This window comes from Notolepis coatsorum (genome assembly GCF_963971535.1).
Source record: "Notolepis coatsorum genome assembly, chromosome: 8".
NCBI classification, from domain to species: domain Eukaryota; kingdom Metazoa; phylum Chordata; class Actinopteri; order Aulopiformes; family Paralepididae; genus Notolepis; species Notolepis coatsorum.
Window position 1 is genome coordinate 83,324,645 of NC_140172.1, and position 22,372 is coordinate 83,347,016.

General features: G+C 41.9%; 1 protein-coding gene across 1 annotated transcript in view; it reads right to left on the reverse strand.

The window, feature by feature from the left end:
* Positions 1–5,634: 5,634 nt before the first annotated feature.
* The window catches only part of lactb2 (lactamase, beta 2), a 100,685-nt gene continuing 83,947 nt past the window's right edge, over positions 5,635–22,372 (reverse strand). The window contains exons 6-7 of the mRNA XM_084319814.1: positions 9,846–9,933; positions 5,635–7,849 (exon numbers count right to left, since the gene is read on the reverse strand). Of these exons, the coding sequence (XP_084175940.1) occupies positions 7,806–7,849; positions 9,846–9,933 (132 nt within the window). The 3' untranslated portion in view covers positions 5,635–7,805. The remainder of the gene's footprint in view (positions 7,850–9,845; positions 9,934–22,372) is intronic.

Below are 22,372 nucleotides of genomic sequence, written 5' to 3' on the forward strand. Positions count from 1 at the left end.
TCTTTCGCCGGAGCAGCAGCCTATTTCCGCTCTGCCTCTCTGCCGCGGTCACATGGGCGTCGTGGCCAATCAGAGAAACACTGAACGCAAGTAGGTTGCCTGAAGTGTTCACGCAGCCGGGCGCGAAGGCAGGCGGGCGACCAGCGCTTCACTTTCGCTCCCATGTTAACGGACGTAGCTGTGCCCACCGGCCGCAAGAGGGCGCGCAACTCACTGGAAGCGATCGTTTTCGCTTTGGTTGGATTCAGAGGCATACGCCACGTGCATTTTCACAGAAATACACTCAATATCTGCATTATTACCACACATATAGATGTTGTACTATACCTTTTCAGGAGTACAGTCACACTGATCATCATTCTAAAATGAATTCTAACATTCATAATTAATTATAATAACTGGTTATACATGCAAAATGGACAATAGAACACTGGAACAGTAAATCTTAAAAAAAATATTCAAACGGGGACTGACTTCGCAATAGACTAGGCATTTACAGCTGTTGCCTGTTCCAATGTAAATGTGCCTTCCTCCGTGCACTTTCGCCAGTCTCCATGTCATACGTGGTGGACAAAAGTGTCAATGTTGTATTAGTTATCTCTACTCACAATTCTTGATAGATACAGCCACCTAGTGGCTTGTTTGAGTACTATGCAAAATTGCTAAATGTAATGGAAATAAAAAGAAACGGTTTACACACACGGATTAGACTCCCAACAATCATTTGTTTAATACAATATCTGAAATATTGAATTTGTGAATCACTCACAGAAGCTCACACTTACACCTTTCTCATTTGAACACGAGAAACGACACAAGAGCTGGAACTTATTTTCAAGTTTCCCTGAAACTTCAACCTCAAAATTGAAAAGATTTGCATAAGAAAACACAATATAATGAGATATACTTAAAGACTTAAAACACATTATACCTGATCCACGGCTGGCCACATTGGTACTGTATTACTTGATTTTAGCGCAGCCTTCGATGTAATCGACCACGACATTTTAACGTCTAAACGTGTGCTATGGTTTTAAATCCTCTGCAATCCAATGGGTTAGGAGTTACCTGTTGGCCAGGTCACAGAGAGTTTATTTTAATGGGGCTCTATCGAGCAGTAGGGCCCACAAGGAAGTTGCCTAGGACCCCTCTTATTCTCAATTTTTACAAATGACATGCCGTTTGCAATTAGTAAGCTAATTTGACAATGTATGCCGATGATTCCAATGATTTATTATGCGGCTGCAACATGTAAGAGCTTAGTCAGGTTCTGTATAGTGAGCTGAGCATTATATATAACTGGATAAAATCAAATAAACGTATACTTAATTTATCAAAAACAAAGTGCATAATATTCAGCTCTAATTATAGACTATCACACAATCCAAAATTGAATTTACAGATTGAGGGTCAAACCACTGAACAGGTAAAGACTGTAAAGCTTTTAGGACTCTGGCTTGATGGTGCATTGTCTTGGTCCGATCACATCAACAAGGTGGTTGCCAAAATGGGCAGAGCGGTTGCAGTCACACGGAAGTGCTCACCTTATCTCACATCAGTGCTGTTTCGTCAAGTTGTGTGCTCTATGGTTTTATGTAATTTAGACTACTGCTCTGTAGTATGGTCATCTGCATCCAATGGTCTACTCAGAAAACTACAAGTAGCTCAAAACAAGGCAGCTAGACTGGTCCTAGGCTGCTCACCTAGGGCTAGTGTAGTTGACATGCATTCACGTCTCTCATGGCCACTAACCATACTGTCATGCACTTGTCCTAATAAACTAACCTACACTGTAGCACTCAACACTTTGACGAACATCTGCTAACTTAATTACATATTTTCATAGAGTTACTCAAACTCCTAAGTTCCTTTATAATTGCATTGTGTACAGTGCAAGTACTCACACACATTCAACCAGAGGGGCAAGAGCAGTGGCGTTGCGCAATATGTCGGGGCCCCCCCCGCAGATCAGACCACTCCCCTAAATCAATAATAAAGTGAAACAATTTAGCTTTTTTTTTTCGCCGCATGGGAGCAAATTCGAGACACATATTCGGTTGCAAAAAGGTGTCCCACGGTCACTCTATGGTTGTGAATATTTCCCTGAGTTTATTCCACGCTTTCGTTTTTTTTTTTTTTATTGGTCTTTTCCCCCCTCCATTTTCCTCCGATTTTCTCCCCATCCCAATGTTAGTCGTATGCCAATTCCCAGTCCCTTCCTGGTCGCTGCGCACTTACCCCCCACAGTCAGATCATCTGGGAGAGTGGAGGCTACCACGTGCTTCCTCCGACACACGTCCAGCCAATCACCGCTTCTTTTCACCTGGCAGCGCGGATTCTCATTGAGAGGGCGTAGCGTGTGGGAGGACCACACTATGCCCCTCAAGTCCAATCCGCGCTTAGCAGGCGCCCCGACCGAACTGTAGGAGTCGCTGTTTACAACGACCCGGACCCACCCCGCCAGCTTCTCCCACCCTCTAATACAGCCAATTGTATTAGTGCAGACGGCCAGCCAAGCTGGTGACAACCCCGGAGCTGTGAGCTGGATTCGAACAGGCGAATCCAGCTCACAGCTCCGGGGCTGGTGACGAACGCAATCTCCGCTCGGCCACCTAACCGCCTTTCGGCTTCCCTTTTCTAAGCATTTTCGGGGCTACATGTGAATGAGTAAAAGTTGCGGGACGCCCAGATGTACCCATAATAGGCTCACTTAATACAGCGTTTTTAAAATCACGCGAAATTTTCAGGGTCGCGAGCCGACCTTTTCCCCTCGTTTTCGATGATGGAAGTGATTTAGGAAAAGCTTTGGTACGCCGAGAGGTACCCGTGGATTTAATCTCGCGAGGATCGGGGCAATATTCGGCCCGTGGGAGCACTCGCGCTGCTGAGATAAGTGATATAATAATAATAATAATAATAATAATAATAATAATAATAATAATAATAATAATAATAACAACAACAACACTACTCTCGTTCACTAGAGGAGACCACTGCCCAACTCCGACACAAACAATGTAACCGTTTTGATGCATACATGTAACCTGTAGTAGCATACTGGTTATGGCGAATAAAATGTTCTATTCTTCTAACCTGTCTGCGGCTGTAGCGTGCATTAGGAAAATCTAAGAGGATAGTCTACAGTGGGGGCGGGGCCCCCTAAGCTCCGGGGCCCCCCCGCACCGCGGGGGTTGCGGGGGCCTCCGCTACGCCACTGGGCAAGAGGTATATTGATTAATTTACCTCTACCTACGTCTAATTTTATGAAAAGGGCAGTATTTTATAGGGCGATAGTATCCTGGAACTGTCTTCCCAGCGATGTTAGGAACATCACAGAAAAGGCTAGTTTTAAAAGAAATCTTAAACACTATTTACACTCGCACACAATAACATTTTGTATTCAGCACAGCTGGAATACATGCACACCCTGATAAATTGTTTTATTTTGGTATAACTGGATTTTATCTCTTGTTTTTTCATCTCCTGTTTTACATTTCTTTTTTTCTATGATATATGTTTTACTCTATTCTATATGATTAATTGTCTTTGTGATATATGCTAGGTGTATGTTATCTTGTGTATATGTATATGTTGTTGGACCCCAGGAAGACTAGCTGCCGCTAATGCCGTTTAAATAAAAAAAAAACGAGGTTATTGTAGTAGGCTATGATGTGTTCTACCCAGGGAACAAAATAAATACCCGCCAACCGCCAATGGCGGGCAGATTTAAGGTTTGGCGAGTAACGATGAGAGGTCTGCCCGCCACCTGGCGTGTAACAAAATAGTTCATATCGATACTCTTATTTTGAAAATCCTGTGCCGGGTCTCATTTCCGCCCCAAGCGCAGCTCCAGTCATAATATCTATGGCTCCGGCAGCTAGCAACGTTCGGTTAATATCGATACTCTTATTTTGAAAAACCCTGTGGCAACTCGACGAGTCATATCCGCCCAGTCCGTGCTGTCTGCATTAAGCAGAGGAGCAGGGCTACACAGCAGTGCGCCTATTTTGCGACCCGAAATAAGTCTGTGGTGTTTTTTTCTCTCACAACGGGTCAAATGCATCTAACATGCTTTGCATCGTCGCCATTCCTTTATGCCCACATCGCCCGAAATTAACGTTACGTTAGTGTAAACTAACAAGCTAATCCTGATCAGAGGCAGCAAAAAGTGTGGACTGGGGAAAGGGAAATGGGGGGGCACTCTCCCTTTCTCTGTGTGTGTGCGTGCGTTTGGAAAGACGATGTAGTCACTAGTCAGGACTCAGGACAGGAGTATATTATAGTAAACTGAGGATTACTGAGGATGGACAGATAATGTTGATATTCAAATATAAAAAAGTTTCGAGAGGAGTGGAAGTTTGAAGACCGACTAGACTACAATATGATGCGGGGGTGGTGAGTTGAAACAGTGTGTGTGTGTGTGTCCCGACCCCACTTCTATGTTTCAATAAATTATTTGCATTTAAAACTATTAACGCTGACTCATTCCTTCAGTCCACTCATAATTATGCTAATATTCATTATGTTGTTTATGATATTAATTGAAAATAGCATATAAGAGTATTATATAGTAATAATAACACATGGCGATATACTAAAAAGCTATTTATAATTTTTGGCTGGTAGAAAATCTGCCTGGCTGGTAGTTTTTAAAATCTACCAGCAAAATGGCTGGTAAGTCAAAAAGTAAATTTTGTTCCCTGGTTCTACCCCAAAATGCCCTGAGTGGGAGGGTAGTTTATTTACCAGTGTTGTGGCTATGTTTGTGAAGAAAATGTTTAAGTAATTCGCCACATCCAGCTCGTCTGTGATGAGCGTGTTGACCGTCTTTATGTTTATGTTTGAAAATCTGGTTTTAAGTTTTTTACTGCAGCCTAGTTGATTATTGAGTAATTTCCAAAGTTCACAGGGTTTATTTGAGTTTTCCTCAGTTTGGTCATTGATGAAATTCTTTTTTGCAGTTTTGATCATGGAGTTTATGTCATTTCTTAGTCTGTTTCTTTGCAGTTTGAGTTCAGTCACGTGGGCTTGGCGTTCACTGCTCAAGCTTTTGGTAAGCTTTGACTGACTTTTATGAAACTCAGAGCATTTTTTGTCTCTGGTTTTCATAGGTCAATATTTCGGAGTGCATCCACGGCTCAGCGCGATTTTTTACTCTATAGGGGGGCCATGTCGTTTAGTATTGTTGAGAATTTGGTTTTGAAACCAAGCCATGTTTCTTCAACTAGTCCACAGGGTTCTTACACCTTTTATTTTTTTTTATATCTACTTTTTCTCCCATTTTCTATTTTTCTCCCCTCCCAATTTCGTATTGTCCAATTCTACCCTCCCCTGTCTCGAACGCTGTTAGGCCATGCCTCCCACAGGTCGGCTGCAATGTGGACGAAGCCTTGCATCACGTGTCCCCTCCGGTACACGAGGAGGCAGCCGTCGCATCTTTTCACCTGCACAGCGCGATCTCTCAGCGGCAAGGGTCTGCGTGGGAGGGACACCCCGCCCTCGTTGCTTTCTGATTCTGCTGTGCAGGCGCACCAACCGACCTGTAGGAGTCGCTGTCCACAACTTCCGATCCCCACCCACCAGCTTCCCACCCCCTAATACTGCCAATTGTATTAGTATGAACGACCAGCCAAGCTGGTAGCAATGCCGAGAGCTGGGCTCGAACCCAGCATCTCCTCCATTAGTGGCGAGCGCCTTGCCCACTGCGCCACTTAGCCGCTTCCGCTCTTACACCTTTTCCAAAGCAAAATTCAAGCACATTTCAAGCTTTTTCAAGGTGCATTTTCAAGCTTTTCCAGCATCTTATGCGGCTGGTAAATTAAATATTTACTCAAAATGATCATTTTACTTCTTCCATCACATTAAATCAGATGTTATTGTGCTATAAACAACCAACATGATGTAGACTTGGCATCCTATATAACCTGGGCTGAGCCAATATGAAACAATCACTCAAATAATCACCAGATAAAACTTCAATTTCAATCAAATATTTAGTAGCTGGCTGGCTTCTTATGTTGCTGACATATCCTACAGAACATTCCTTAAAATAGAAAGAATTGATTTGCTTGTTAGCCATGTTGATCACAGCGAAACCACAGCTCCGATGCATAATGGCGTTAGCTAAACAAAACTTGTTTGAAGGTAAATTGGCTTTCAGTGTGTCAGAGTGAGCGCACTCAAGTTGTGCAGACTGGACACTCTGACCGAAGAGTCAGTTTATCAGAGCGGAGCAGTGAATTTATTAACTCACCTTAACACATTGGGCGCCGGGCATTGTGCCCATTATTATACCCAGTCTACCAGCACTGTAACCCTATGGAGATGTTTACCTTCTTTGCAGGGCTATACCTTTTTAAATTGTATTGCTATATTGACATTACTATGGCTCATTCAACATCGATTATCTATCGTTCCGGATGTGGGAACGTTATATTTAGTTAATTCATGTGTTAATACCTTCGAGAATATAAGTATGTTTTTAAGCTTTTCTGCTGTAATTCCAAAAACGCTAGTTATAGGCCCTGACGCATATGATAGATTATCGATTGGAGTTTCTTTCCTATACACGCTATATTAAAAAATTCAAATGTATATGATCGGTATACATTATGCTTCATCATGCGTGAAGGAAAGGGGGGGGGGGGTTGTTTATAATTCCTTGATCGTCAGTAACGGCTTTATTTAGTATGGGTTGATATATTGATCAGCCTGATTGCAAACAAGGCAATCGGGCTGAAAATAACGTTAGTGTCCTCTTACCGTTCGCCGATGAGACTGGAGGAAAAAGATCCCAATTATTTGACGCCGATCTCCTAGATCCATTTCCGGTTTATATGGCGCAATAAACGCCGAAATCATATCGATTATTGCGTTTCGAAAGCGATCCAAATGCACTCGAGTGTTTGTCTGGAGTCCCGTAACAAGATATGACTGCCGGAGGGATTTCCTCGATGTACCGACCGCCACTTCCGGTTTGACGTGAGTGTAACTCGCCCGACCATCCACCAGGCGGCGGTATTGAGGCGTTGCAATCTCAGACAGGGTGCCGCTGCAGTCCGGAGGGAGGCTGGATGAATTATGAATGCCATGGCGACAAAATGAAATATTGATCCCAAAAACGATTTACGCCGTTGTTGTTGTTCAATGCATGGCGGGCAATAACGACTTACGCCGTTTATGGTGCACAATGTGTTAATATACGGTGTCGCTTGTCGTTGTCAACATGAACAATAAACATAGCCGTCTGTGGCAACGCTAGCTCACTAGCTTGCTAACGTCTTAAAACATTTAATAAGAAGCTTGCTCACGTTAGCTCGCTAACGTTACTGGGATTAAAGCAAGCTTTTCAGGAGGGGCAGGGGGTGCCGTTGGCGGGGCGGGCATGCAAGTGGCGAGGCTCGAGAGAGGATTCCTCTTCATTTTGCATGAAAGGCAATCTCCGAAATTGTATTTCTTTATCTAAAAACCTAACTATTCAGTCAGATAGCGATTTATTATTAAAGTATATACAGTGCAATTACAATTTCAATAACTTTCCAGCACTTTATACACAATTCAAGCACTTTTCAAACCTTGAAAACACCACATTGAAATACAAGCATTTTCAAGGATTTCCAGCACCCGTACAGTGTACTAGTGTAGTAGTAGCTGCAAACCACCATCTTCACCCCTTTTATATTTTCAAATCCACGAGGAAATTCTTCATGCATTCAGCTTAGATACTGAAGTACTAAAAAACATGACATTCTGACAGATATTCGTCTGGATAGACGTCACAGCGTGTTGCAGACCTTCAGCGAACATCACAAGTTACTCTTCCATTTGTTGAAATGCGTGGAGTCATCGACTGAAAAGACAAACATGAGAGTTCACCGAGACTGGACTGCATTACAGTGGTCTTATGGATAATCACACATTTTCTATTATTATTATTTGAGTAAGTTCCCTTTATGAAGGGATTACTTTATTTACATGTATTCTTATAACTTTTTATCATCAGTAGTAATAGAATAGTAGTAGTAGTAGTAGTAGTAGTAGTAGTAATAATAGTAGTATGAATAGTAGCAGCAGTAGTAGTAGTAGTAGTAGTAGTAGTATTAGTAATAATGGTAGTAGTAGTAGCTGCAGCAATAGCAGTAGACGTAGTAGAAGCAGCAGCAGGGCTAGTAATAGTAGTTGTAGTAGTAGTAGTAGCTGCAGCATTGGTAGTAGTAGCAGCAGCAGTAGTAATGGTAGTAGCAGCAGCAGCAGCTGAGTTGTAGTAATAGTGGTAGTAATAGTAGTTAGTAGTAATAGTAGTAGTAGTAGCTGCAGCAATAGTAGTAGAAGTAATATCAGCAGCACCAGGACTAGTAATAGTCGTTGTAGTAGTAGCTGCAATAGTAGTAGTAGCAGAAGCAGCAGTAGTAATAATAGTAGTATCAGCAGCAATGGTAGTAGTAGCTGCAGCAATAATAGTAGTAGTAGCAGCAGCAGCAGCTTGAGTAGTAGTAATAGTGGGTAGTAGTAATAGCAGTAGTAGTATCACAGGTGGTAGTAGTAGTTGCAGCAATATTAGCAGTAGTAGCAGGAGTAGTAGTAGTAGTAATAGTAGTTAGTAGTAGTAGTATTAATAGTAATAGTAATAATAGTAGTAGTAGTAGTAGTAGTAGTAGTAGTAGTAGTAGTAGTAGTAGTAGTAGTAGTAGTAGTATTAGTAATAGTAGAAGTAGTAACAGCAGTAGTAGTAATACCACTGGCGTTTTCGTAATAATAGTAGTTTTGCATAAAACCATGACCATCAACCATGACGGCTGCTATTGAATCTGGACTGCTACATACCAATCATTCAATCATTATATACATATGTCATTGTCATATACTGTATGTATATATTTTATTCATCCCATTCCATTCTCTCATACCCCATTCCATGAGTGCAATATTACATTGTTACATTGTTGTATACACCCATCACTTTTACAAATCCTCATTTCCATTTCCCTTTTTTATCTTTATATGACTAGTGCTCTAATACGTCTAGTGCTCTTACTGCTGAGCTGACCTGTTTCTCTCCTCCAACACATTTCATTGTACCGTTGACCTACATACGACTAATAAAGAAACGTGAACTTGAAGGTGATATGCTACGTAGCCAGTTTGCTCTGCTATCTGAGGACGAGAGATACTGTATGAAACACTGTTTGCTCGTCATCCAGAAACATTTACATAAATGAACAGTTTGAGTAATACAAATGTTTTGGATTGATTGTAAGCTATTTATATACAGTTTCACAGTGTAAAAGATTATAGGGAGGTGTAGTGGTTACGTCATTGCTGTTTCCCGCACGGCCCACCCCTCTTGAAATCGCCATGTATTTCCAATGGACCCATTTCTAAATAGTCTCGTTTAAAACGAATAAAGCATGAACATTGGCATGGTGTACCTTTCTGTGTGTATTCATCCACAATCTACAGTATAGCTCAACATGAAAAAATTCGCAATTAATCGTAAAGGTAACAAAATAACAACGTTTATGTTTTCGTTCACTGAGGAACTACAGTGACAGCACTGAACGACACTGGTAAGTGTAGTTCTTTTTTAACGACAAATTAAAAACCTTATAACTACCTTTATTGCAACCAAAAATGCTTAAACAATAATGTTAGTGATAGAAGGGAACTAATTTTGTGCAAAAATGGAAAGCTTGCCAATGTTCATGAGGCAGAATTGTTACAATAGCCGATAATCCATTTTCCTAATGACAAATCCCTATACGGGTGGACCGTGCGGGAAACTAAAAGTGACGTCATACTACACCTCCCTATTGTCTTTGCTCTGAGGTGACATAACAGTTTCCTACCCAGGCTTATCTTGCCGTCTCTCTCCAGTTTCTTCAGGTGGTGGACGAGGTTCACCTCTGCTGCTCTGTGTAGGTGTGCAGGTGTCTCCTGGAAGGAAGAACAAAAGGTGGAAGATGCAATACTCAATAATCAATAATCAATCTGATAGTACAGTCAGTGTCAGTAGCGTAGTACTGTGGTTTAAAGTGTATGGAGTTAGGTGCCACTTCGAATATTTACTTGTTTCTAGGGATGTACCGAATGTCATGTTTTGACATTCGAAGCTTCTATTGAAGTTTTCGAATGAAGCTTTGAATGTCTGTCGTCATATTTTATGACGTAATCATAATCTTAATTTATTTTATATTTTTTGATCAAATCTTTTAATAAAAAATGTTCCCACATGAAACAAGACACTACACAATACAATAATAATAATAATAATAATACATAAAAAGACATCACAGGACAGTAACTTATTACAATAATGACAAGACAATAATAGAGACAGACTGTAGTGTATAGTGACCATCTTGAGCCCCCTCCATCACCATACACAGCAGCCACGATCCCCAACCCTCGAGGACCCCGAACTCGCCCCAGCGAGTCAAAGCATCATGCCCCTTTAACACCACGACTCGCCGAGACCCCGAACCAGGCCCCCCCCCCCCCCCATTCCGAGCCCGCGACCATCAGACCCACAGCCAAAGGGGCCCAAAACATTTACATAATTAAATATACAAAAAACACAAGGACCTCAACGTGAGTTACATACATAATGTATTATTCAGCAATCGAGATTTATATGCACTCTTTTAGCTTTGTAACAGCAGCCAACCAGATCGCGATATTACTCATTAACCCCTATAACACGTGCAGTGGATATCTCCAGATAGATCACATCAAGATAAGTGAAAATCCACACCTTCGGGCAGAGTTTATCTGGGTGAATCCAACGTGAGGCAATACATTTTTTGGCGGCTGTGAGGCCGGCTAAAATGAGTCTTTCCACATGTGTAGAGGTCGGTAATTGAGAAACATCATTCAATAACAATACAGAAGGAGAAACAGGTATGGTCAGAGAGAAAATATCTGAGAGCTGAGAGGTAACATTTTCCCAAAAGAGCTCAACAGGAGGGCATTCCCAGTACATATGCATAAATGTTCCGGTGGCATCGTTTGGACATAAGGTACATCGAGAGTCAGGTCTGAGACCCATTAGATTAAATCGCCTAGGGGTCAAATAAGTCCTGTGAACAAAATTTAGATGAATATGTTGGTGATCTGGGTTGCGTGAGGATAGCCGAACATTTTCCCAGACTGCATCCCAATCAAAATCTACATCCAACTCCGGGACATCCTTTCTCCAAATCGTATCCAGGGGGAGGTCTTTATACGAGGACATAAGTAAATGGCGATAAGTCAGAAACGAAGCCTCTCGATTGTCATAAAATAATTTGTGAAAATGGTGATGCTCTAGTGCAGTGCTTCTCAAACTTTTTCTGTCAGGCCCCCCTTTGGCGGACCAAAATATTTTGGGCCCCCACCCCCGCCCTCGCCCCAACAAAATAGTCATGAAATGGGCCATGTTTAAATTGATTGAAATAACACCAATATCGTGATCTTTCAAATTGGCCCTATATTTTGTTTTCAGAGCTGTCATGGATGAAAAGCCAGCTTCACACAGATACTGTATGTGGTGCTGAATGGTATCAACACCTTAACTGCTGCATCATGAGATACTTGGTGGGCCATGAGATGAGATACTTGGTACTCAGCACCACACTCTGAAACTAGCTCTCCAGGTGGTATCAGATGAGATTTCAAAGAGTTCTTCCAAGAGTTTGGATGGAGATGTGTCAGGAAGCTTTGTCTCAATGTTGTCTGTAAAGGTTTTTTTTATCCAGAGTAACTTGGTGATCCTTTTCTGTGTTTTATTAAATAATGATTTTCAGATTTTGAGAAATGGTATTTTCATGGAGAACAGTGCAGCTGCAACAGATAGCACTTTAGTGGTAATTTTCTGTAATCCAAAAAAGATATATATATATATTTTTTTTTAATAAATCTCAAGGCCCCCCCTGTCATGCCTCTGCACCCCCCCCTGGGGGGCGCGCCCCCCACTTTGAGAAACAGTGCTCTAGTGGAATGTCCCATGGAACGCCATGAGCCTTCAGAGCTGCTCTTATTTGTAAATAAAAGAAAAAGGAGGTTCCGGGGAGATCATATCCGTTGGATAGATCCTGGAAAGAACGGAGACCAGATTTATCGAAGATATCCCCAAACGTGTGGATGCCTTTCTTTTCCCATCTAGGGTACCTAATAGGTTGTTGTCCAATAAGGAGTAAATTGTTATTAAATAGAGGGGAATGTGTGTGCCATTGATGGTGGTTAGTACACACTTTCTGGGTGTCACGCCAAGTCTGGATCACATGAGTGATAAGAGGGCCAAATCGTAATTTGCATTGCTTAATTGAAATAATGGTATACACAATATCCTGAAGTCTATATGGGGACACAATCTTCTCCTCCAATGGTCGCCAGGACACGGCTGCTTGAGCGTCAAACCAAGTGATCAGAGGTCTCAAAGAGAAAGCTTGAAAATAATATTTAAAGTCTGGAAATGCTATGCCCCCATCGAGTTTACTCCTCTGGGCAGTGGATCTCTTTAAGCGCGGTCGTTTGTTGTTCCAGACAAATCTATATGAGGCAGAGTGCAATTTCTGCCAGTAACCAACAGGAGGAGGTAACGGGAGCATGGAGCTGATAAAAGTTAATTCTGGGTAAAATATTCATTTTAATTATTGACGCACAGGCCTGTAATGAATATTTTAATCTGGACCATCTGTTGAAGTCATTCGTAATCCTGTCACCCAAGCTGGAGTAATTATGCTTTACCATCTGGCTAATAGTGGGGAATATTTCAATCCCAAGACATTTAAAGTGTTCTACCATAAGTATATTTGCAGGTAGGATGGTAGCCTTCGCAGGCTCATTAAGTGGAAGAAAAGCAGATTTTGGCCAGTTGATCTTAAAGCCGGATAGGCTGCCAAACTCATCTATCACTCTGAGAAGACGAGGTAGGGAGACGGCGGGATTCTGCATAAATAGGAGTACATCACCTATCACCATAAGCTGATATGGTGATGTGTGCCCTGAATTGAAACAGGAGATATAATTTGGGATTGTCTTATGTATTGAGCTAGAGGAGGGGTCAGCAACCTTTACTATCAAAAGAGCCATTTTCCCCCCTCCCACAAAATAAAATGCCTCTGGAGCCGCAAAACAAATTTACCCTTAAAATGAAGGTAACACAGTGTATAACATTTTATATAGTTCTCCCCAAGCATACCCCACATTTAGCATAAAATGGCTGACAATTGCATACCCAAAGTAATTTGCGATTTATTATACTTTATACTTATAGCACAGTTTGTTGCATTAATGGAATTATAAAGCAACAAAAATAATATTTTTTTTACTTATTGCTGTTTTTACCTGTTATAACAAAGGAAAACCTCAAACTCTTATGAAGAGGAGAAAAAAGACTGGCTGTGTAGACCTATTTTTAAAATAAAACAGAAGAGGAGACAAAACACTGGTGTCTGTAGACCGACTTTGAAATAAAACCCTGAACTATGCAGGTATATTTGAGTCTTTCCCTTATTTGTGGAACATTTATCAAATAAAAAGTAATAATAATAATAATAATAATAAATTCAATTTGTATCGCACTTTATATTTGTGAAATTCTCAAAGTGCTACAGGAGATAAAGATAAAAAGTTAAATGAATAAAACAACCAATGAAATGGAAGAACATAAAAAAAAAAAAAAAAAAAAAAAAAAATGAATAGAAGTAAAAATAAAAGTAAAAGAATAATTCAGGCAAAAGCCTGGTTAAAAATAAATGTTTTTAGGCCCATTTTAACACTTTCTCTGCCACGCTTATGTACATCCTTATACCATCCTCTGCCAGCTCTATTTGTCTATGGAGAAGTTCCCCTTCTTTGCAGGGCTATAACTTTTTAAATTGTATTGCTAAATTGACATTACTATGGCCCATTCAACGTCAATTATCTATCGTTCAGGATGTAGGAACGTTATACTTTTTCATTCACATATTCATACTAAAATACGGTCTAAAGTATAAATATGTTTTTATCGTTTTCTGCAGCATTCTGCAGAACGTGATTTATAGCCCTAAATGCATTATATTGATGATCAAATACAGTTTGATAGCGATCGGCGCCAGATAAAAAATGTCAAATGGACGTGCTTCTAGAAGTTACTACTTATCATCTGATGTTGACCGGATGGGGGGGGGGGGGGGGGTTGTTTATAATTCCGTGGCCAACGTTAGATGATTCATGTAGTGTGGGTGATATGATCATTAGAGCAGTTTGTATCGAACACGGTAAACATAAATGCTGAAACTTACCCCAGTCTCCTCGGGCCGTTGGGCGATGTGCGTGGAGCAAAAAGATTCCTATTATGGGATGTTGAAATATGCGATCCATCTCCAGGTTGTATAATAGTATATACGTCCAAATCATGTTGTTTATCGAGTTATTGGTAACGGATCGCTATCCATTGTGTTGAGCTCGAGTCCCGGGACCTATTGTGGTCGGACCGAATTTGGATGAGCACCAGTTTCCGGTTTCCGGTTTGGGCGATCCGCCGATCGGCCACCAGATGGCGCTCTTGAACCGTTGGAGAGTTGAGAGGGGATCAACAGTAGATCTCAAGTCTCCGCGGGAGAAATATGATTGCGATCACAGATTTTTGAAATATTGATCTCAATGACGTGTTACGGCGTCATTGGCAGAATTAGCATGGCGGGGAATGACGAGTTACGGCGTCCTTGGCGATTAAAGTGTTAAAAGCCTCAATGGACTGTGGTGCTCTCAGGTGGATACAGTAGTCCACTTTGAAAAAATACTACCATGTGTAGACCTACTTTGAAATAAAACCCTGAACTATGCAGCTCTATTTGAGTCCTTCCCTTATTTGTGGAAAATCTATAAAATAAAAAGTAAATTTTTTGTTCGCAAATTTCTCACCACATATCAGGTATACAGGTAAGCCTGCATCGTTAGTCGTGAAAGCAAATAAATCTGTCCACGCTGAATTAAACCCTCTATTTTCCTCAGACTTTCCTTTTTTTGGATTTATCCATGGTTAGCTTACAGGGGGGTCAGAAACTATTAGGTTTTAGCCACTTGCAGACGGCAGGGAGAGGCGCAGGGTGTGACGTAATATTTTAGTTGATGAAATATTTTAGTTGACTAAATATTTTAGTTGATGAAATATTGTCACAGTATGACATCGATCTCCAAAATAAGAAAAAAAAATAAAAAGTTAAAAAGAAATTAAGAAAAAAAGATTTTGCCCAGGGAGCCGTAGCTGATTGGCTAAAGAGCCACATGCGGCTCCGGAGCCGTAGGTTGCCGACCCCTGAGCTAGAGGTTCGAGGGATAAGGCGAAAAGTCTGGGAGTAAGAGGACAACCTTGTCTAGAAGAGCGTGAGACAGAGAAGAGTGGCGAGCAGAACTTTCCCGTTAAGATCATGGCCGAAGGCCCTGTGTAGAGAACTTTGATCATATGAATGAAACCCTCACCCAACCCCATCCTTCTAAGAACTGCCCACAAATAAGACCACTCCAATCTGTCAAAGGCCTTCATTGCGTCCAAGGACATGACCACTGTAGGGACTGCAACATCCTTGCTGGCATCAATCACGTGCAGTAACCGTCTGATGTTGTCAGTAACCAGGCGGCCTCTTATAAAGCCGGTCTGATCAGGGTGAACTAGAAATGTCATATGCTTTTGAAGTCGGGTGGCTAGAACCTTGGCATATAGCTTTAGATCGGCTCCGAGGAGACCGTATTTCGGTATTTGTTTAGTCATAATTACGATGTATTACTGTGAGCGTATGCCGTGAAATTAATGTCGTTATCAATATTAACACTTTCAGTGCCGGCCGTGTTTTCCTTTTTACCCCCTTGAATGCCATCATTCACTTCAATGTTAGCGTTAAAAACGCATAATCTATGTTTTAAATGACTTTTTATAGCATTTCGAAAGGCTATAGTTTTCTCGAAAATTTTCGGAAAATAGAAAGATTCCCTCATAAACGGCATTTATTGGAATATTCTCGAATACACTAGACACGTTGTCATTTGTCTGCCTATTTATGAATCGTTTTCAAATAAATGCTAGATTATCGATAGTATATGTGTACTTATGCACGCTATAGAAGCGCGCTGAGAAATCGATTACCTCATTTCCTCAACATCACACACACACGCACACACATACGGGACACGCTGTTATCTCAGTGAATACAGCTCTGATTATCCTAAAACTGGTGACATAAGACTCCTTACCTTAGATCAGATGTTCTCCAAAAAGATTATTCCAATCCCTGATCGCCATTCCAAATATCGATCGCGTTTATCGATTGATTATTGGCTGCTGTAAATATATATTCCAGGCTGCTTTCCAACTCGCGATCACTTCCATGTTCATCAGATCCCTCGCCAGCATAATGGAGCCAGTTGGCTCCCCCCACACAGATCCACCAGTATAATCGAATGGCCTGCAGTTACACAGGGATAGACGATAGGGGGCGGTATTTTCCCATCTGAGCTCCTAGAGGGTCTGCTGTACCAACGGGAGACTCAGTTGATGAAATATGAATTCAGATCGCTAATAAAAAAATCAAACGACAATTAGCGTCGTCGGCACTCAACGGGGGGCATGAAAAGACGACCTTACACGTCGCTGGCACTCAAAGTGTTAATGTTGAGTGGTCACGGAGCTCGAAAAAATCAAGCAGCCATCTGATCCGACCGGAACAGGAAACCCATCTTAAATTTTCTTTATAAGAAAAAATTATCCTCAAACTAAATCTTCAATTTGAATAAAGTGAAAAAGTTCTCTTTTTCTTTTTTTAATCAACTTTATTTAATGAATATAACTAGTCAGTTTCGTCAACATAAATAATCCAATAAGGGCACGGTTGGTACGAAAGTGATGGTGACGTCTTGATGGAGCGCCGAGCGGATGCAGATAGGCTACATCATTTATGATAAATGTTTTATTAAAATGTTTATGACGAGTCATATACTACAATAGTATCATACTATAATATTAGTGTAGCCTAATCTTTATCTGCAACTGTGAAGAAAAACCCCATTGGTTTAAACAGAATGAATAGACACATATAAACATTTAAAAAGAGAATTATAAAAAAATATATAAATTTAGAATTCGAATGTCAATGTTATGAATGAAGCTTCGAAGCTTCGAACTATTCGGTACAGCCCTACTTGTTTCCATGGTACCTACTACGGTACCCATTATGCCTGTACTGTGGAGGGGATGCATACCAAGCTGTCGTGGTTGAAGGTGGAAGACAGACTGGATTGCAGCCTGATCTTGTTTATGAGGAATATCTATATCACAAGAGAACGAAGGTTATCCTATAACCCTAGTTATATGATTGGCGTAGCTTTTCTGCTTCGCCTATGGGATACACTCGGCGCCTGTGTGCGTCCAATGAAAACTTCTCACATGCACCTCCTATCTGTCCAACCACGCCCACCTCCGGCCACTCAAAGCCCAGGTGTGGCAGTCTACTTCTCCCTTCAGAGTCTGAATTTCAGCGAAACACAGCCAAGGGTCCTTAGGGCTGCGATTAAAGCAGAAAAGCTACGGCAATCATATAACTAGGGTTATAGGATAACCTTCGTTATATTTCATTGGTTACGCTTTTCTGCTTCGCCTATGGGACAACGGGCGAAGCAGGGCGCGTAGCCCCGACAAATGCACCCCGAGGTCCCCTTCATGACCATCAGAAAAACATGGGGTGGGGTCCGGCCCCCTCGCGCCTCCTAACGAGGAACGGAGAGAAGGACACCAATCATACGCAGTGGGGCGCAGTTACCCCAAAACGCACAAGGTGAGTAGATCAAACCACTGTCTACCTCACCATGCACCCCGCCAGCCGCGGGATGCAGAAGGGGTTCCAGCTCCAAGAGCCGCACTTCTCCTTTACAGAGGCGGAGCCCCCGGCCATGGCCGCGAGACAGAACCCCCCCGAAGGTTCCGATGAGGACTAAAAGTCCTCACCCGGATTTACGACAGCGCCCTACCCCCCCCCCCCCCCCCCCCCCAGGGTCACCGTGCTTCCCATCGAGCCGAGAGAGGGAGTGTGCACGCACTTGACCGATGAGCCACAGAGGGCTGACGGCAAGCCCTCCCCACCCATTCCCACACCGGAAGCTCCGAGGCAGCCGCTTCGCCACGTCAAGCCTGCAATTAACCCTCCGTGCAGGGGTAAAAAGGGCTCGAAGCCTTCCACCGACCGCGCCACAGCATACCAGCAGTCTCCTCAACGAGGAAATTGTCGGTCTGCCAGAAAAACTCCACAACGAGCCGCGGTCCCAAGCACTTCCTTTTCCGAAAGTGCTGGGGAAGTCCTGAAAAAAGGACGTTGTGGAATACCCTTACATCTCTCACCTAACTAACTAACCAACTTCTGTTACAACTGCAGAAGGCCTGTGAGCACACTCGTTTTGCTGAAACAATGAGGAAGGGAGAAGTAGACTGCCACACCTGGGCCCTCATTCATCAACGTGACTTACGCACAGATATGTGCTTAACCTGTGCGTACAACCATTTCTAAGCAAAGTGTGGGATTCATCAATTTCAACTTGAACTTGACTTTGTGCTTATATTTACGCACAGCTCGGAGCATGCGTAGCTGACGCCCAGTGGTAGAACATCGTTACTACGGCATAAGCGCTCCTCAGTTCTGCATTAGTTTCAACGCGGAAATAAGCTTCCGTGCATTACTTCCAACACTGGCGTGTTCAACTTCTGTATGACCCGTAATTCATTATAGTTCATTGTAAAATAGCGACAGTAGTGTAATTATAACGGGCTCATGCGGGAACAAGAGGTTGGCTTGCTTGTTTGGCACGGGGGGCAGAAGCAGAACACCCACCTCCAAACGCCATTAAATATTGTTTCAAATAAAAAGCGACATACTATTATTTTGTGTCATGTTTCCAAATAAGATTGGCCACAACGGAATGCTTTCTACTTTGTTGATTAGAATAGATTACCTCGCTCCGTTGAAACTTCACTGAGCTCAGCACACAGACATGATAATAATAACAACAACAATAATAATAATAATAGCTTCATTTTACATAGCGCCTTTCAAGAGAGACCCATGCAAGGTCGCTTTACATAGATGGGGGGGGGGGGGGGGATAACAAAGTAATAAAGATAGTGGACAGACTATGTAAATATGATGATGGGATTCAAGTTCGCGTTTTTGTTGATCATAGGCATGCTGTCAAGAGTATGATATCTTAATCAAACATTCTAGAACATTTGTCGTCACAGATCATGTCATAATAGAACATAGGCTACATGGTCCATGGACTGTTATTACTGTACCAGTACCACCCATTGTGACAACAGCCTTGTGAGTCCCGCACACAAACATGATGGAATTCAAGTTCATGTATTGAAAGGCAGGCTACATCATACATGGCAGTGAGATTCATTGTTCTTGTATATGCTCTCGTATTATTGTTTATATAGGCTACCCAATACTGACATCAAAATAGATTGTATGCCTCTAGAAATCATATGCAGCAGGTAGAAAATTGACGGAAAATCCGTCGCGATTTGGAAAAAATTTAGGAGAACTTTAATCCCTGGGTATTAATCAAACAAAACGGGAAAAGGCAGTCATATTCCAGCACGGTCTTTATTAGTGTTTGCGCTGCCCAGGCAGCAATGGTTAATAGATATCATATCCGACATCACCGTACGTGTACACATCTGTCAGCCTGTCACATAACACGCTTCCCTCGGCTTAGTCCATTTTTCCACATTTCATGGGGGTATTCCATTACCGTATATGGTTCATCGGGGCGGTTCTGGTATGCAAATACTTAAAACAGTGCACGAGCTCAAACGTAGGATCAAAGTCATATTTATCAAGACAGGTGTGCGTAGGACCATGATAAATCCTGTTTTTTTTGTGCATGCACATATTCTAAATTCTGTGCTTAAGTATGGAAATAGAACATTTTCTACGTCACGTTGATGAATGAGGGCCCTGGGCTTTGAGTGGCCGGAGGTGGGCGTGGTCGGACAGATGGGAGGTGCATGTGAGAAGTTTTCATTGGACGCGCACAGGCGCTGAGTGTATCCCATAGGCGAAGCAGAAAAGCGTAGCCAATGAAATATAACCTCTGTTTTTTATTCACAGCTATCATGTACACATGATCGACACAAGTATAATACTACACACGCCTGTAGGGAAACGTTCACAGTCACACTGCTACTACCAAAAACCAATGCAGCAGAGAAAACAGTGTTATATAGAGCCATGTCATATTGGAACAAACTGCCAGTACATCTTAGAGTTTAATCCCGTTTATTGTATTTTCTGTGATCTGATACTGTTTGTGTAATGTAATGCTATTGGAATATATTTTTAAATGTATGCTACTATAATGTTATGTATGTATGTATGTATGTATGTATGTATGTATGTATGTATGTATGTATGTATGTATGTATGTATGTATGTATATGTATGTATGTATGTATGTATGTATGTATGTATGTATGTATGTATGAATGAATGAAAACTTTATTTAACAGATTGCAGAATGGGTACAATACAGTACGGCTCAATACACACAATTGTTAAGGGGATGCAGACCTGAGAAAGACGTTTGTCTTGTTTACATCAGGGTCCCCCATTTTCAATTCATATAGACATTTATGACATACACAACATACATGACATTTATGGCATAGGGACATAGGTATTTAGTACGTATATGTATGTATGTATGTATGTATGTATGTATGTATGTATGTTTTGTTGTGTGTGGACCCCAGGAAGACTAGTTGTTGCTGCGGTGATGACTAATGGGGATCCGTAATAAATATAAAAGATAAAGCATGTCTTGGCATTTCAAGCCCAGTCGCGAGCGAATTCGCTGTGGAGCTGAGAGGATGATGTTACAAAACCGAAATAGTCAAAGCGACAGACTGAATAATACACTACTGGAATTATTATACTCGTGATTATCTCATCAACTCGAGGGACACCAACAAACTGAACAAGCTGGTGAGGAAGGCTAGCTCTGTGGTGGGAGTCGAGCTGGTCAAACTAGAGGTGGTGGCAGAGAGGGGGATGAGAAGGAAGCTGGCTGCTATCCGGGAGAATCCCTCCCACCCCCTCTACGATGAGCTAGTCAAGTAGAAGCACGTTCAGTCTTATATACCCCCCGACACTCAACTAACCGCCTCGGCCAGTCCTTCATGCCAGCGGCCATCAGGCTCCGCAACAGTGGGCAGGGACTGCTGCCAGACATCCAACTACTAGGAACCTCCATCACTGATATCCCTTTTACACCGGCCAGGCTCCGTGCTGGAGCCGGTTCCCGAACGTAATCTCGTACCGGCTGGCGCGTTCAGACCGGGATTAATTGGTTCAGAACGTGACAAATCGGTGCTCAGCTGGCACCGGAAAATAGTTGGTTTTTCCTCGCGAACCGTGACATCATCAGTGGGCGTGTTATATTCTAGGCTGTGAAGACGAGTAGTAGCGAGTCAGCGCGCGAGCGCACACACAAAAGAATACACGCACACACACGCTGTATACGTTTGAAATGAATCGTTCCAGCAAAGTAGGCTTCTATTATTCGAATGACTTGTTTTAATGGGTATGTTTTAAGTCCTACTGTAGAACATGACATATTAGCATGACATCTGATTTATTAATGCCAATTATAGTGGCTATTTACAAACAATTTTGTATTTCGTATTTGCCACTTCCACTCCGGGGATAGCTTTAGTCTACGCGCACATAATAAAGATTCTGATCCATCCGTTTGGCTGTCACAATGAATCAATCATTTATTTCCAATAAGCAAAACAAACAAAACGTGTATATCTAATACATGCGTGCGTTGCGTGCGGTACAAAAACTGTTTGCTTTCCCGGTCCATGTCTCCCACGCAAGCCACCACCCCTTATCAAGGTAAACCACACAGGTGAATAGCTCAGGTAGGTCTCTTTAAAGGGAAAGTACACATAGTTTCAAATCATAAGAATAGTTACAATAAGATAATCAGTGTAAATAATATCATGACTTGTCAATCAAATTATCAGTTTTCGTTTTCATATTTCGTAATCCATAAAGCAGTTTCATAATTCAAATAATTGCATGATACAAACCCAAAGATTAAATAACTCAAGAATGGCTCCTACATCCCGGCCTCTAATTGTCCATTATTCTAAAGTGGGACAATTATTCTATGCAAATATGTTAACAGGAGCCTGAACATATATATATATATATATGTAGGAATCGAAATATTCCAAAAAGAGCTTCCATGATCCAGGAACACATATGTTCAGATTACTTTGCTTCCTTTAGCCATCTTAACCTGGATAGGCAGAATGGCTAGAGCACATTCCTTTCCTCTGGCCCCAGTAAGCCCG